Raw genomic sequence first — 17,275 nt, 5'->3', positions numbered from 1 at the left:
CACACCTACCATCTCATTTGTCATTAGAAATTTACACACACACTCAAAATTCCTTTTTTATCCTCAGACTCAGCTCAGTTTGAGACTGCAGTTCGTTGGAGGTGATACTTTCACCAACACTTCTGCATGTCTCACTAAGAGCTCAGACAGCTTGAGAAAATCTGTTTCCAAAAAAATTTGCTTTGTTCCAGAACAATTTGAATGTTGTCTAATGTTTAATAAAAGAAATGTTTTCACATTTTCTGTCGAAGGATAGTTAGTGAAGGGCGATATTCTGAATATTCACAATATATTCACAATGATTTTCCTGGCGATATAAAATTAAGCAACATTGTGAATATTGCTGTTATTTTAATACCCTTTCAACTTGGCCATTAAGTTTCCTAAAGACCATGTCATTAAAATAGTTTTGTGATCCCTTTTTGTCTCGTGACTCACAAGTATGACAGCATCAAGACAGGGATGTTTTAATGACCCCTATGATTTCAATTTCAGTATTAAAAATGGCATAATTGCTGGTGAGTTCAATTCATATCAGTTCAAACTGTTCCCAGATTTTTGCTGTTTTTAAAGAAAAGGAGAATGATTTTTTGTTGTAATATATATTATGCCACAAATATATATATATATATATATATACATATATATATTATAATTGAATATAAAAATATATACACAGTATACAGCATAAATGAACCCTCCGAAACCTAACAAATTCAGCTCTTTCTCTTTACAAATAAGACATATTTGATGTTCTTGTATGATGTAATGTTCAAGAAACTCTGATTTATCAGATACTAATGAACAGGGTTGGGAGGGTTACTGTTGAAATGTATTCCACTACAGATTACAGAATACACGCTGTAAAATGTAATTTGTAACGTATTCCGTTAGATTACTCAAGGTCAGTAACGTATTCTAAATACTTTGGATTACTTCTTCAGCACTGGCAGATTTTTTCACTTGTTTTGACTATAAAAACTCTGCCAGTACAGTAAGACAAAATACACATGTTAAAAATACATTCTCTGAAAAACCTAAATATCTTATGCAGTGTTGTTTCTAAAACAAGATCAATCAAACTGATCTTGTTTTAAGGATTTTTAGATATTTTTACAGGAAAACAATACAAAAATTATTATCAAGAATACGATTTTTGCCCTAATATCAAAGGTCTTACTAGAAAAAAAGAAATTATGATCCAATGTGAATTTTCTTGATAAAAAAATATGACTGTGCCTGGTACCATGTGCATGTAAAATGGCTAGAAATAGCATTTTAGCTTAGCATAAAGCTGACAATTTACACAAGGTTTATTTCTATTTCTTCTGCTCCAAACTTACTTCAAACTTACTTCTCTGTCTGCTCGTATGAATGTAACACATCATAAGAAAGTGTTTCACATGAAATGTCGATACTAAACAAGAAAAAATGACTTTATCAAAATGATAAAAGGCCATATTGCAAAAATCTCAAAGTTATAGTATAAAACTTACTAAAATGTTTTCTGGTGCTAGTTGAGGGACATTGATCAGCAGATTATTATTTTGAACTATCACACTCAAATAGACGCAATTGATTAAAGTGAAAAAGTGGGAGAGAAATAAATGAAGAAATAAAATTATTTAATTGCACAAAAGGCGATAACGGTACAAGAGTATTAGCAAATCGCTGTTACTGTGTCAAAACACAGTGGCAAAAGTGACACAGAAATTCAAAAAGGATGGACTTGTGACAAGCTTCCTGAAATGTTCAGACTGTCGCTGTAAGCTTTCATCTCATGATGAGTGATTTTAGCTAAGATTGGCAAAAGCTGTGGGAAGCAAAACTGGAGTGACTGCTTCATCTCACACAGTAAGACACACTCTGCAAAGAAATGGAATGCATGGTTGTCATCCACGCATGAAGGCACTGCTGAAGCCAAAGCATAAAAAAGCTTGTTTAGCCTTTGCCAAGGCCCATACTGATAAAGGTGCAGACTTCTGAGAATCTATAAGCTGGTCTCATGAGCCCAAAGTTATTTATTTTATTTATTTTTGGATCTGATGGAATCCAAAATGCATGGCGTCATACGGGAGTACAGTGGGAAGTGCATGGTACCTACAGTGATGTACAATGGTGGTAAAGTTCTTATATGGGGATTTATGAGCGCTGGAGGTATGGGGGAACTGCACTTCATCAATGGCATCATGAATTCACAGATGTTCAGCAAAATCTTTAAAGAGAAGATGCAACCCTCTATCCCCACCCTGGGATGTTGGGCATTTTTTACCATGACAATGACTCTAAACATTATTCCAAAGCCACTGCTGCATTGCTATCGATTAAAAAGATAGTATGTCACCCAACCTCAACCCTACTTGAGCACCTGTGGGGTATAAGTCGAGCATCACACCCAATTAAACAGCAGAGTACTCAAAGAGTTCATTCTCCAAGAGTGGAAGAGGATAGACGTGACAATATGTCATGAACTTGTACACTTGATGTCAAGAAGGATCAGAGCAGTATTAAAAGTTATGGAGGACTTTTTAAGTACTAAAATATTGCACACTATTTGAATTTATTCAAGGGTGTACTCATTTTTTCAACCCTTTAATTAAGCAAATCTGCCTAATTTAATTATTTTACAGATATTGATCATATATCTTTCGATTTTGTTACTAAGTATGTGTTTAATACGTTTCAATTTGTCATCTTCGCATGAATCACAGTAGTAATCATTTAGAAATAGAAATATTTCTTTATGTTCACAGGGGGTGTACTCATTTATGCTGTGTACTGTATAATTATCTTAATATACTTATTTATAATTATTTAATATCATTACATATTGAATTTCTTTTTGGGAGTCTTTCTCTGCTAATATTGACATATGCAAGGCAAGGCAAGTTTATTTATATAGCACATTTCATACACAATGGTAATTCAAAGTGCTTTACATTAAGAAAATACAAGATACATAAAAATTATTTGTAATTAATTCCATAAAATTATTATTATTTTTTTTTAAATGGATTGACAGCCCTACTTTAATAGTTTAAAAGTTATTGATAAAAATTATTTCACCTATGAATAAAATGTATGGGATTTTTCCTTCCAGAACCAGCCTGTTGTGCTCTATAGCAAGAGATAAGTTAGCATTTATCATGCCTATGGAACTGCAACTCAAGCATCATTTTGTTTATAGCATTATTATTACACTTCATTACAGCCTTCCCTGACAAAGGCTGATTCAGAAATGTTAAAAGCAGCATTTTAAACCACGGATCTTGTTTGAGCCGTTGCACTGAAAAACTGGTGTTGACAAACCAATATTATGAGCTATCTGTGCAGGGGATCAGTTGTCAGTCTTGTACAACTACAACTCAGTCAGAGAAAGACAGACAGAAACAGTGAATGAGAAAGCAGAAGATGAGAATTTATAGTAAAAACAGCCAATAAATCAGCCAGCGCTAGAAGTAATTATTGCCTCTTGTGTCAAACAGCTGAATTATAATTACTTTCCAGAATGCTTTGAAAGTTGTAATAAAACCATGAGGAGCTTCTCAGTGCCAATTAAGCAATGTTTAAGAGATGAGTGAGCAATGTTTTGATTTTTACTGTCCACCGAGTCTGAGCCCCTGTGTAAGTGTGATACCAAGTGACAAGTTAGAATTCAGCAAGCCTATGGAAAGACTGCTTGTTTTCTGACAGGCTTTAATTGGCGTCTCTTTAACTCTCGCAGGTGAAAAATGACATTGTTGGTCACTAAGAGCATCCATCCTGCATAGCGACAATTCCGCCCACGCGTGTAATTGATGGAATCTCTCTTGTGACTTGTTTTTATAACATTCTGCGTTGCCTGACAGAGAAAAACAAGCAACCTGGAGACGTATTCGGCTTCAGAATGAGAGAGTATGTGTGCTGAGACTGCTCTAGATAGGACTGCAAGACCAAAGAGGCACATTTGTGTCATTTCTTTAGAGGGAGCTAATCTTGAGGGTGTTAAGATTGAACCAAAGCACTGAGAAAAGAGACGAGAGGGGGAAGAGGATCCTGGAGTGGGTCCAGGTGGATGAATAAAAGTCTGATTGGATTGCCTCTGTGCTTGCTGCCTGGAACCTGATCTTCCTTTTTTCTATCTCCCCCCACCTCAATCTTTTTTCCCCAATATGTTTATTTACTGAGGCTGTCTGGTCAAGGATGGCTGTTTAATTTCCTCAGGGAGAGGCAATGAGAGACATGGCAATACTCGAGAGAGGTAGAGGGAGAGGGAGAGAGAACAGAGAGCGAGAGTAAGAGTGTATCTCTCAGATCCTTTCTCAAATAGAAAGAACCCTAAACATAAAAGGCTAACTCTTCCTTCCTTGGGGACTCTGAGTTACAGTAGTCCTGTATTGTTACAGAGTTACATTATCCACTGGACTGGTGGTCGCCACTGTACTGAACCATTCTATCTAACAGCAGAAATGAAGAGCGGATGTTTTGATGCAACAGCATAGTAACAGTTTGCAACTTTTGCAACCAAACACACAACATAGTCAGTCCACGTTTAAGCCCATGACACGGAAAATGCACATTCCCAAATTACATTTCCTTTAATGAAGCACAAGGCTTCTGTGTTTTTGCCAAGAAGGACATGTTTGAAAGGAAATGGATCAACATCCTTGTTGTGCAACATTTCTATATACTCAAGTTTTCAGTTTAGGTTTAATTTAGCATTAAGGCTGGCATTGGGCCTTGAATCACATTCTTATCAACCTCTCATTTCCCCCTGATTTTTTGGTTAGAGTTTAAGTTAAATGTGTTTTTTTTTTTTTTTTTCCTATGTTAAAATAGTTTATCTTATCCAAGCTTAATATGCAGAAGCAACTTAAGTTAACCATCCATAGGTTGATTTCCTCGAAAAGTGTAAACTCTGTGGAACCATCAAAATATTGCTGTTTGTTTGAGCATCCCAAACAACCCTGCATAGTAACATTGGCTCAACCAATAGCATGAGTTTATAGCAAGACATTCTGTTTGAGCGACCAATGGCAGATGGGGTTTCATTTCATGTCCTGTTTCAATCTGTGCATTTCTGTTTGATGATGCTATTGGTACAGGAATTACAAACTTCACCTTTAGTGGTAGGGTTAGTAATATTTTAGTTTGACTGGAATGTTTTTCCAGCACCAACAAAAGATGTTGATCTAGGAACACATCCTACTTGGCAAAATTACAGTCAGCTTTGCTCTCAAGTATATGATCAGAGGAGCAAGGCATGCAAACAATCACAACAAAATGACTTCCCCAACTCTAAACAATTGATGACATAAATAATATGAAAAATAATAGAATGTTTTTCCCAATTATGATGTAACCAATTTTTCCTTCGTCCCGTGATGCTTAGCGCGAAATGTGGGCGTTACTTCCATTATCAAGTAAACCCAGTTGTTGATGCAGTGTACATCCATCCATTCTTTCATTGCGGTGTTGGGATTTTGAGGAGAGGGTGTCTGATTTCATGATGACATACATCAATCACTATGTCAGTGTGTTACTGAATGAAAATAAACTGCAAAATGTCATAAAGACAAAGAAAGAGCAAACAAAACCGGGGCACTGTTTTTCCCAGATGCAGTTGGAATTTAATCTAAACACAAACAAAACATTTCAAGCAAAATTATCCATTGTTTTAGTGAAGTAGCCAGATTACCTCTGTTAGTTCAGCTTCAAATATATGTGTCATCCTGTCACCCAACAAGTTGATGTCAGACAGACACACAGAGGAAGAGCCGTGAAGTTTTCGTCCTTGGGTATGTAATCGCTTTTTCAAGTTGTCCGATAGAATAGTAATTTCCATTTAAATCCGCATATAAGTTTAAACTTTTGTACGCCGGTGTGATGGTGAGCCTGTGAAGCAGTCTCCCATCATGGAATTTTACTGTGTTCAAAAGACTTATTTATTATTTTACTCAATTTTTCAATATTTATTGGGAATTATTGTGCAAATGTTTTTATCTGTCCTATTTATTGTATTTATTGGTGTTTTTAACTCTCAATTATCTCTTGTTCTTATGTATTTATTCCATGCTATTGTATTTAAGAACGGAGAGGTGAGGGTTAATTTGATTTAAAATAATGGTTTGTTACAATTAGCAAAGGAGGGAAAAATTTGTATATTTGGGCCTGCCTCATCTAGAGGCACAAGAAAGATGGACAACGAGTGTTTGAGTGCATGGAGACAAGTGTTTGAGCACATGGACAAGGTTATGCAAGCACTGCTTGAGTGCAAAGAAACTCCAGCCTCCATAGTTGAGGTAGGGGAGTTGGTACTGATTTAGTACCTAAAACAAGTTTTTCAACAAGTAATCTTGATTTTATGATTGCTTTTAAACACTTTATTTGCATATTTAGCACCTCTGATGGAATAAACATCTTTTTGGAACACCATTCCTTCTCTCCGGTGTGATTGTCTCCTTGTGACTGCTTGGTCCTATCACAGGCGGGCTGTGGGTGATTGACAGGTAAGAGGTGGTGCTTCACTGCCATCCAGGACGCATCAGGATGGCGTAAATGTGATGCAGCCACATGCTTTTTTGACTAACTCTGTATGTGTTTTTTGTGATCCAATCACAAAACGTTTTGCACCCCATTTACAACTATATATCGCGCTGACCATTTGTGATCACATCATCCAAAACGTGGCATAATACCAACTGTAAAGAGGGTCTAAAATGAATGCAGCTGGAGCTAGCGAATGCAATAGAACAGCTTAACAAAAAGTTAGATATGTTTATGATCATGGAAATGATGATGAATGTTTATGATGTATTTTATGTAAGGGTATTTTGTGTAAAGGTCTCAGGGCTTATTAGTGCTAGTTTTCCCCAGTAGTTCCAGAGGCTGGTGGGGGGGGTATTTTGTGTCTGCCAAAATACAGACAGCACATCACATGCCCCACCAGCGACAAAAATCTGGATCACTGCTATACAACATTAAAGGATGCATATCGCTCTTTCCCACGTGCAGTTTTGGGACTCTCTGATCACTGTCTGGTTCATCTTCTTCCAACCTACAGGCAGAAACTAAAATCAGCTAAACCTGTAGTAAAGACTGTAAAAAGATGGACCAATGAATTAGAGCTGGAACTACAAGCCTGCTTTGAATGCACTGATTGGAGTGTTTTTGAAGCTGCAGACACCAATTTGGACAAGGTCACAGATACTGTAATATCATATATCAGTTTCTGTGAGGATATGTACATTCCTACTAGGACTTATTTAACATTCAACAATAACAATCCATGGTTTACAGGAAAACTCAGACAGCTTCGTCATGCCAAAGAGCATGCTTACAGAAGCGGGGATAAAATCTTGTATAATCAGGCCAAAAACACACTGACTACGGAAATGAAAGTGGCTAAAAGAAGCTACTCTGAGATGCTAAAAAACAAGTTTTCAGCTAACAACCCTGCATCAGTGTGGAGAGACCTGAAAGACATTACTAACTTCAAGACACCATCCCTCAACTCTGAAGGGAATCAACAACTGGCTGATGATTTGAATATGTTTTACTGTAGATTTGAAAAGCCCAGTCCCACACCCCACACCCGCTCTGATCTTCACTTCACACAAACACCAACACATCCGGCAACCACCCTCCTCCCCCCTCCTGCTACTCAACCTGCACTTAGGATCTGTGAAGAGAATGTGTGCCGGGTCTTCCGGAAACAAAAGAAAAGGAAAGCACATGGCCTAGATGGTGTTTCACCCACTCGTCTAAAATTCTGTGCTGATCAGCTGGCCCCCATCTTCACACAGATCTTCAGCACATCACTGGAGCAGTGTGAAGTTCCCTGCTGCTTCAAATGCTCCACTATCATCCTTGTCCCAAAGAAACCTAAGGTCAAAGAACTTAGTGACTACAGACCTGTCACTCTGACATCTGTGGTCATGAAATCATTTGAAAGACTGGTGTTGGCCCACCTGAAGAACATCAATGGACCCTTTCCGGATCCCCTTCAATTTGCTTATCGAGCAAACAGGTCTGTGGATGATGCAGTCAACATGGGATTGCATCATATCCTGCAACATCTGGACAGACCAGGGACATATGCAAGGATACTTTTTGTGGACTTCAGTTCAGCTTTCAACACCATCATCCCAGCTCACTGTTCCCACATATATCTGCAAGTGGATCACCAGTTTTCTGACAGACAAGCAGCAGCTAGTGAGACTGGGGAAATTCACTTCCAGCACATGTACAATCAGCACTGGCGCCCCCCAGCGATGTGTGCTCTCCCCACTACTCTTCTCCCTGTATACCAACAGACTGCACCACCAAGGACCCCTCTGTCAAGCTCCTGAAGTTTGCAGATGACACTACTGTCATCGGCCTCATCCAGGGTTATGATGAGTCTGCATACAGAAGGGAGGTTGAACAGCTGGCCGTCTGGTGCAGTCAAAACAACCTGGAGCTGAACATGCTCAAAACAGTGGAGATGATTGTGGACTTGTGGATTGTGAACACCCCAACATTGACCTCGCTCACAATTTCTAAACAGCACTGTGGCAGCAGTGGAGTCATTCAGGCTCCTGGGCACTACCATCTCACTGGACCTGAAGTGGGAGACCCACATTGACTCCACTGTGAAAAAGGCCCAGCAGAGGTTGTACTTCCTTCGCCAGTTGAGGAATTTCAACCTGCCACAGGCGCTGCTAATCCAGTTATACTCAGCAGTCACTGAGTCTATCCTCTGCACTTCAATAACTGTCTGGTTTGGTTCAGCTACGAAATCGGACATCAGAAGGCTACAAAGGACAGTTTGGACTGCTGAGCGGATTATTTAGTTGCCCCCCCGCCCTCCCTTCAAGAACTGTACACTTGCAGAGTGAGGAAAAGGGCTGGAAAAATCACTCTGGACCCCACTCACCCAGTCCACTACCTCTCTGAACTGTTGCCTTCTGGCTGACGCTACAGAGCACTGAGCACCAGAACCGTCAGTCACAAGAACAGTTTTTTTCCCTCAGGCTATCCATCTCATGAACAGTTAAAACTGCCCCATTGAGCAATAATTACATGCAATACACAGCTTACTCAATAATATTTATTTAACATATCCTACCTCTTCTGCATTACATTCCCATATACTATCTGTATATAACAGATTTGTATTTGTACATACGTATACGTATATATATGTCTTATTGTGTATTTCTATATACTTATATTTTCTACTAGCTTTTTATTTTTAAGTTTTGTTGTTGTATTGTTTGTGCACTGGAAGCTTCTGTCACCAAGGAAAATTCCTTGTATGTGTAAGCATACTTGGCAATAAAGCTCATTCTGATTCTGATTCTGAAAAGGGTTCCTAAATGCAGTATAACCTCTTTTGTTTCACTTTTTCAAATAATCAGTTAATTAAACTCATTATTCACTGTTTTCAATGCTGGTCCTATATGTGTAAAGATGGAAATAAAAAGTTGGTGAAAGTACCATTAAACAAAGTGCAATTCTTCCTTTACCCATTGTTAACTGAGTGAAGTCGAGAAGGAAACTAATTTTGACAGGTGCATCACTGGAACATGACTTTGTGGACTCACCTGCCCGTCTCCAGCTAGTGGACATGAGAAAACATACTGGAGCTGGAAGACGATGCTGACCGCTGCATGCCTCATTATCTTCAGCTCCACACTGCCACGAAGAGACAGTCCTTCACTGCAGGAGACAAAAAGAACAGAGTGTGAAATCACTCAAATATCAGAGACAACAGCTTTATAAATTAAGTTAATCATTTACTGTTGTGTAATGGACCTACACACCCACACAGAGCCAAAAACCCATCTAGTCAAGCAACATTGATTAACAGTGCTATTATTCATTGTTTAAAATCTTTGGAATGCTCAGTATTAATCCCACGTGTAGTGCTGCATTCAGGACCCAGGAGGTCAGTAGTTTGTTCTCAACAAAGCTCTATTCAGGGTTCCCACACTTTATCACCAGTCAATTTCTGTGACTTTTACTGTCGTTTGTGATAACTAGATTTTTTTCAGAATCAGAATCAGAATCAGCTTTTTTGCCAAGTATGCTTACACACACAAGGAATCTGTCTTGGTGACAGGAGCTTCCAGTGTACAACAACACAAAAACAATACAAAAACAGCAGCAAGACATAGATAATAATAAAAAAAAAAAATAAAATAAAATTAATTATACACATACGTACAGACACACACATACATACAAACACACATACACATGGGTAGTGCAAATCTAATACAATCTGTTATGTACAGTGCAAATACAAATCTGTTATGTACAGTGCAAATGTTTTTTTGTTTTTTTTTCTCAGAGGAATGAAATGGCAGAAGAGGTTGGATGTGTTGGATAAATATAAGAAAGACTAAACTGTGTATTGCACATAGTTATTGCTCAATGGGGCAATTTAACTGTTCATGAGATGGATAGCCTGAGGGAAAAAACTGTTCCTGTGCCTGAAGGTTCTGGTGCTCGGAGCTCTGAAGTGTCGGCCAGAAGGCAACAGTTCAAAAAGTTAGTGGGCAGGGTGAGTGGGGTACAGAGTAATTTTACCAGCCTTTTTCCTCACTCAGGAAGTGTATAGTTCTTGAAGGGGGGGCAGTGGGCAACCAACAATCCTCTCAGCAGTCCGAACTGTCCTTTGCAGTCTTCTGATGTCTGATTTCGTAGCTGAACCAAACCAGACAGATATTGAAGTGCAGAGGACAGACTCAATGACTGCTGAGAAAAACAGTATCAGCAGCGCCTGTGGCAGGTTGAATTTCCTTTTTCACAATGGCCTTTTTTCACAATGGAGTCAATGTGGGTCTCCCACTTCAGGTCCTGTGAGATGGTAGTGCCCAGGAACCTGAATGACTCCATTGCTGCCACAGTGCTGTTTAGAATGTTGAGGGGGGTCAGTGTTGGGGTGTCCCTCCTAAAGTCCACTATCATCTCCACTGTTTTGCACGTGTTCAGCTCAAGGTTTTTTTGACTGCACCAGACAGCCAGCTGTTCAACCTCCCTTCTGTATGCAGACTCATCATCATCTCGGATGAGGCCGATGACAGTGGTGTCACCTGCAACTTCAGGAGCTTGACAGAGGGGTCCTTGGCAATGCAGTCATTGGTGTAGAGGGAGAAGAGTAGTGGGGAGAGCACACATCCCTGGGGGGCACCAGTGCTGATTGTACAGGTGCTAGAAGTGAGTTTCCCGTCTCACAAACTGCTGCCTGTCCGTCAGAAAGCTGGTAATCCACTGACAGATAGACATGGGAACAGAGAGTTGGTGTAATGTATTCTGGAGTATAGCTGGGATGATGGTGTTGAAAGCTGAACTGAAGTCCACAAAAAGGATCCTTGCATATGTCCCTGGTCTGTCCAAATGTTGCAGGATATGATGCAATCCTATGTTAACTGCATCATCCACAGACCTGTTTGCTCGATAAGCAAATTGAAGGGGATCTAGAAAGGGTCCAGTGATGTTCTTCAGGTGGGTCAACAACAGTCTGTCAAATGATTTCATGACCACAGACGTCAGAGCGTTGGGTCTGTAGTCATTAAGTCCTGTGATTTTTTGTTTCTTTGGGACAGGAATAATGATTGAGCGTTTGAAGCAGCATGGGACTTCACACTGCTCCAGTGATCTATTGAAGATCTGTGTGAAGATGGGGGCCAGCTGGTTAGCACAGGATCGAAGACACGCTGGTGAGACATCATCTGGGCCTGAAGCCTTCCTCGTCTTTTGTTTCCGAAAAGATCTTCACAGATCTTAAGTGCAGGTTGAGTAGCAGGAGGGAGGTTGCAGGAGGTGTTGGTGTTTGTGTGAAGTGAAGGTCAGAGTGGTTGTGGGGTGTGAGATTGGGTCTTTTAAATCTGCAGTAGTAGTAGTTAAATCTGTTAAATCACATTCAGGTCGTCAGCCAGTTGTTGGTTCCTTACAGGGTTGGGGGTAGGAGTCCTGTAATTTGTGAGTTGTTTCATGCCACTCCACACTGATGCAGGGTCGTTAGCTGAAAACTTGTTTTTCAGCTTCTCAGAGTATCTTCTTTTAGCCACTCTGATTTCCCTGTTCAGTGTGTTCCTGGCCTGATTGTACAAGACTTTATCCCTACCCCTGTAAGCATCCTCTTTGGCCTGACGAAGCTGGCTGAGCTCTGCTGTAAACTATGGTTTGTTGTTGTTGAACTTTAAATAAGTCCTAGTAGGAATGCATATATCCTCATAGAAACTCATATATGATGTAACAGTATCTGTGAGCTCGTCCAGGTCTGTGGCTGCAGCCTCAAAAACACTCCAATCAGTGCAGTCATAGCAGGCTTGTAGTTCCAGCTCTGCTTCATTGGTCCATCTCTTTACAGTCCTTACTACTGGCTTGGTTGATTTTAATTTCTGCCTGTAGGTTGGAAGAAGATGAACCAGACAGTGATCAGAGAGTCCCAAAGCTGCTCTAGGGACAGAGCGATATGCATCCTTTATTGTTGTGTAACAATGATCCAGTATGTTCCTGTCCCTGGTGGGGCATGTGATGTGCTGTTTGTATTTGGGCAGTTCACGTGTGAGATTTGCTTTGTTAAAATCCCCAAGAATAATAATAACTGAGTCCGGGTATTGTTGTTCCATGTCTGTGATTTGATCAGCCAGCTGTTGCAGCGCTGCATTCAAACACGCGTTTGGTGCGATATACACACTCACCAGAATAAATGAGAAAAACTCCCGCGGCGAGTAGAAAGGCTTACAGTTAATAAAGAGCGCTTCCAAATTAGGACAGCACATCCTCTTTAACGTTGTTACATCTGTACACCAACTTTTATTGATGTAAAAGCATGTTCCACCGCCTCTCGTTTTTCCCGTTAACTCCGCAATGCGATCCACTCTGAACAGCTGAAATCCCGGCAGATGTAACGCGCTGTCCGGAATGGCTTCACTCAGCCAGGTTTCTGTGAAGCACAAGGCAGCAGAAGTTGAAAAGTCCTTGTTTGTGCGGTTGAGGAGATGTAGTTCGTCCGTTTTGTTAGGAAGAGAGCGGAGATTCGCTAAGTGAATACTCGGCAGCGCTGTTTGAAATCCATGCCGATGGAGTTTGACCAGCGCACCGGCTCGTCTCCCTCGCCTGCGTCTCTTGAACAGCAGAGCTGTGCCTCAAACTAAAATGTCTAGCAAAATGTCTGAATATTAGAAAACCGGGAAGTATTTAAGTATTTTATAGACTTTTCTTCAGTATCTCATGCTCTTTTTTCACACAGAGACTCCTGGACCTCTGGCCTTCTCCTTAGCAAGGCTTCTTTCTCTGAAAATACAGTGCTTTGACACTTAAAGTGAAGAGGACATGAAGACGGCACCTCTCATTCTCATTTTGAATTCTAATTGCATTCAGGTGAGAGTTCTCTGATCATTAAATTAACATCCATAAACCTCTTAACTACATGACAGAGTGAGAAAGGGCATAAAATTCAGCTATGCAGTTAAATGCAAATTTAACTGCAAAAAAAAAAAAAAAAAACATTATGCCTACTGTTATTAAATAAAATCTAGAAAGAATTTCTAATTGTAGGAAGTACACAGCTCCACATTAATTTGACGAATGAGATTTATAAAAATCCATTGGGCCCTTTCCCACTGCAGGTGCTAAAGCCCATTTTAAGTACTTTTCCCAGTGACTGGTACTTTGTCACTTTCGCACCTGAGGAACTATAGTTCCTTTTAGCCGTTTTAAGGAACATTTTTAGCTACCAGGTACTCCAGGTAGGTACTTTTGGGGCGTAGAGGGACTGTGAGAGGTGCTGCAGCCTGTTATTGGTCAAAAACCTATGACGCACAAATAGCTTTGATAAAACAAACTTTTAGCTGCTAGCCTGCTACTCAGATGACTGCGCTTATTTTACAATACCCTTAACAGAAGTAACATATAACAAACAAAGTATCCAAAGAGGACCACCCGTTTCACATGTGTATATGTGTGACTACTTCAGGACACTTTGAGTTTTCAGCGCATCTCTACTGTTTGTACTGTGTGACTAGAAAATAAAGCGATTTCTGGATTACTACTTCAAATTTTTCCTGGGATGACAAATAAAAATAATCCGATGTTTATCGAGAGTGGGTAATTTAACTTTATTTTACACTAACCGTCATTAAATCTAGTTTACATGAGGGAAGTATTGTGTGAATGTTACTGAATGGTTAACTTGCATCAAGACATCTTTTTTAAGTCAATGATTATTTCAGTGCAGTAACACGGTGTAACACATTTTTATTTATTTTTTGTTCCTGGGTAGTAAGTGTTATTTCCTAATTGTTTATGCCTCAAAAGTATAGAAAATGGCTATTATTCCCCACAAACTTTGCTTTTGTGACCAGGACAGTGATATTTTGAAATTTACCTATTTCCAATGAGAAAACGGTCGAATGTGTCTTTTCTTTCACATAAAGTCAGAAAAAAACAACATATTAATGAAAATTAACATGTATTTATACTAAAGTAATATTCAAAGCCGTGCAGGTCCATAATGGTAACAAGTACCCGTCTCTTCTCCTGGCTCACTCGGTGCACCTCAAAGAGGATTACAACAGCATCAAGACCTTGCTGGACACCTTGAAGTATGATGAGTATGACTGGGAGGTCATAGGAGACTTCAAAATGGTGGCATTCCTGATGGGTCTCCAAGGCGGTTTTACCAAGTTTCCCTGCTATCTTTGCCTTTGGGACAGCAGGGACACCAAGGCGCACTACCACAGGTGGGACTGGCCACAGTGGACCGAGTTCACTGTGGGGAGGAACAACATCAAGTGGGAGCCACTGGTGGACCCCCGGAAGGTGCTGATGCCACCACTGCACATCAGATTGGGCCTTATGAAAAAAATTCTAGATAAGGAGAGTTGGCAGCCTTTAAGTACCTTCAAGACTTCTTCCCTAAGCTGTCTGAGGCAAAGGTTAAGCTGGTGTCTTCATCAGACCACAGATAAAGAAGGATTTTGGATTCATATGTTGTTTTTTTATGACTTTATGTGAACGAAAAGACACAAATTCGCCCGTTTTCTCATTGGAAATAGGTAGATTTCAAAATATAACTGTCCTGTTCACAAAAGCAACGTTTGTGGGGAATAATAGCCATTTTCTATACTTTTGAGGCATAAGCAATTAGGAAATAACACTTACTACCCAGGAACAAAAATTGTGTTACATAGTGTAATTTATTTTGAGCCATAAAAGCCTTTATTGTAAAAGATTGTTTTGATAAATAGGTTTATTGTGCATTTTCAACGTTGTCCACTGAGTTCAGCGTGTGCTGCATGGAAGTCTGACTGCCTCCCCTCTCCTTTCACTGCTGCTTCAGGATGCAGCTTTACTCGCTTGTCGCACACGCCCAGTCTAAAACCATAACCTGAAGACACAGGCTGCATCCGAAAACTGAAAAAAGTGCTGCCTCTGGAGGCTGTATAATGAGGTAGGAAGAAATAACTTTTTAAACTGTACAGAGAACAGTTTCCTTAAGAGTTCATTTCATTCAAAAACGCTGTCGTTTAACTTTAAACTATTAACTGATCAGACAGCAAGGCAGCTGCCAATATTTTTGGATGCAGCCATAACAGTCCTAACAGATCTCCCCTTCAGTAGCGATCTCCGGGGGAACCGCACCGGTTGCACCAGGGGGTGGGGGTGGTAGAAACGATCGCTGTGGGGCCTCCCCAAAGCACGAGGCCTGGTGCGACTGCACCGGTTGCACCACTCTAAGGACAGCCCTGGTTGTTGTTGCTGCTGCTATTAAATTGCACGTGCCAACAATGTCAGAAGAAAAATGGTTGATACTAGATGACGTCACTACGGGGCTTACTTTTGTGAATGTGAATGCAAGAGGGGAAAAGTATCCTCGGGTGTTCCGTTCCTCGTAAGAGTTCTCATCTAGAAAGTTACTAAAGGAAAAGTAGCAGGACTGTAGGTGGGGAAGGGCCTATTGAGCAACAAAGAAAGAAAAGTAATGTCCATCTGGGGAAATGTAGTTAGTGCTCAAAATTTGTGTATTTGTGAAAGTGGAGGAGCTGCACTCAAAGTTTTAAACAAAACAATTTAATTGTCCTATCCCAGTAAGGCGTTTAAATTGCATTTACATTTCATAACTGTTGTTTAGTTGTGCCAGATTCTGTAGTCATCACATTATACCCTTTATAGTCATGTTCTGAACCTTAAAAAGCCTTAATTTTTTAGCTTAATTACATTAGCAAATACAGGCCATATAGTTAATGTACAACAGTACCTTAGATGAACCCACAGCAAGTTCACATTATTTTGTGTGCATATAAATTGCTACTTTTTCCATACAGAAAGAGGAAGAACAACACTATGTAATTGTCAAAATGAGTCTGAAAAGTTTGCTTCAAACAGTGTTACTACAAGCTGAAGGAAGGTGTTGAAATTCTGAACACAGGTTTCATGCCAAACTCTCAACCACGAACTGGCAGGCTGGTGTCAAGTCATTTACATCAGTCTTCGACGGGTTTTCACACACTCTCACAAACACACACTCAATGGCGTCATCATGACAGTGTTGGGTTGAGAATGTGCAGCAAAAGTTTTCAGTGCTAATGTCTCCATAATTACACCCAATTTCTCCCTCTTATAAAGGGCAGAATGTGATACTCTACTCTCTCAGACACCTAATTTCTCTCATTGGGTAATTATGGCCCTCTCTCTCTCTAACCGCACACGAATGGTGCTTGTGACTTGTTTGGTGAGATCTCACATGGCAGTGTTTTGGGCGATCTGTTTGATCCTTTGCCAGCTATGTGCTTATTTAAAAGAAAATAACCATCTGATCAATAACCATGAACTGACACTTATGAGATGCACACACATCTGACAGTTAATACAGCTATTCCACTAAAATAACCCAGAATTCTGCTCTAAATGTCATGTTTGTTCTTACATTAAATGTCAGTATAATTAAGAGAAACGGTATGCTAGTTTATAGCATTTTCCTTTTTGCACTCCTATCATGCAGTAATACACTGACTTAATGATTGATGTATGTCGTCATGAAATCAGAGTCTCCCCCCTAAAATCCAAACACAAGTGATCAATGAGACAACCAGGTCTACTTGTGGTCGGATCACCCAAAATGCACCTTATAGAATAGTTCACCCAAAAATGATAATTCTAAATTCTCTCATCATTTACTCACCCATATGCCATCCCAGATGTGTATGACTTCCTTTCATCTGCTGAATTCAAATGAAGATTTTTAGAAGAATTTCTCAGTTCTGTAGGTCCATACAATTCAAGTGAATGGGTGCCAAAA

The 17,275-nt window shown here is 39.9% G+C and overlaps 1 protein-coding gene across 1 annotated transcript in view; it reads right to left on the bottom strand.

Annotated features, from left to right (window-relative positions):
* Positions 1–17,275, bottom strand: part of LOC127424648 (nephrocystin-4-like) — a 219,713-nt gene that overhangs the window by 104,666 nt on the left and 97,772 nt on the right. The window contains exon 9 of the mRNA XM_051670006.1: positions 9,567–9,681. Coding sequence (XP_051525966.1) covers positions 9,567–9,681 — 115 coding nt within the window. The remainder of the gene's footprint in view (positions 1–9,566; positions 9,682–17,275) is intronic.

This window comes from Myxocyprinus asiaticus, chromosome 33, assembly GCF_019703515.2.
Source record: "Myxocyprinus asiaticus isolate MX2 ecotype Aquarium Trade chromosome 33, UBuf_Myxa_2, whole genome shotgun sequence".
In the NCBI taxonomy this organism is placed as follows: Eukaryota; Metazoa; Chordata; class Actinopteri; order Cypriniformes; family Catostomidae; genus Myxocyprinus; species Myxocyprinus asiaticus.
This window is presented reverse-complemented; position numbering and strand designations above follow the sequence as displayed.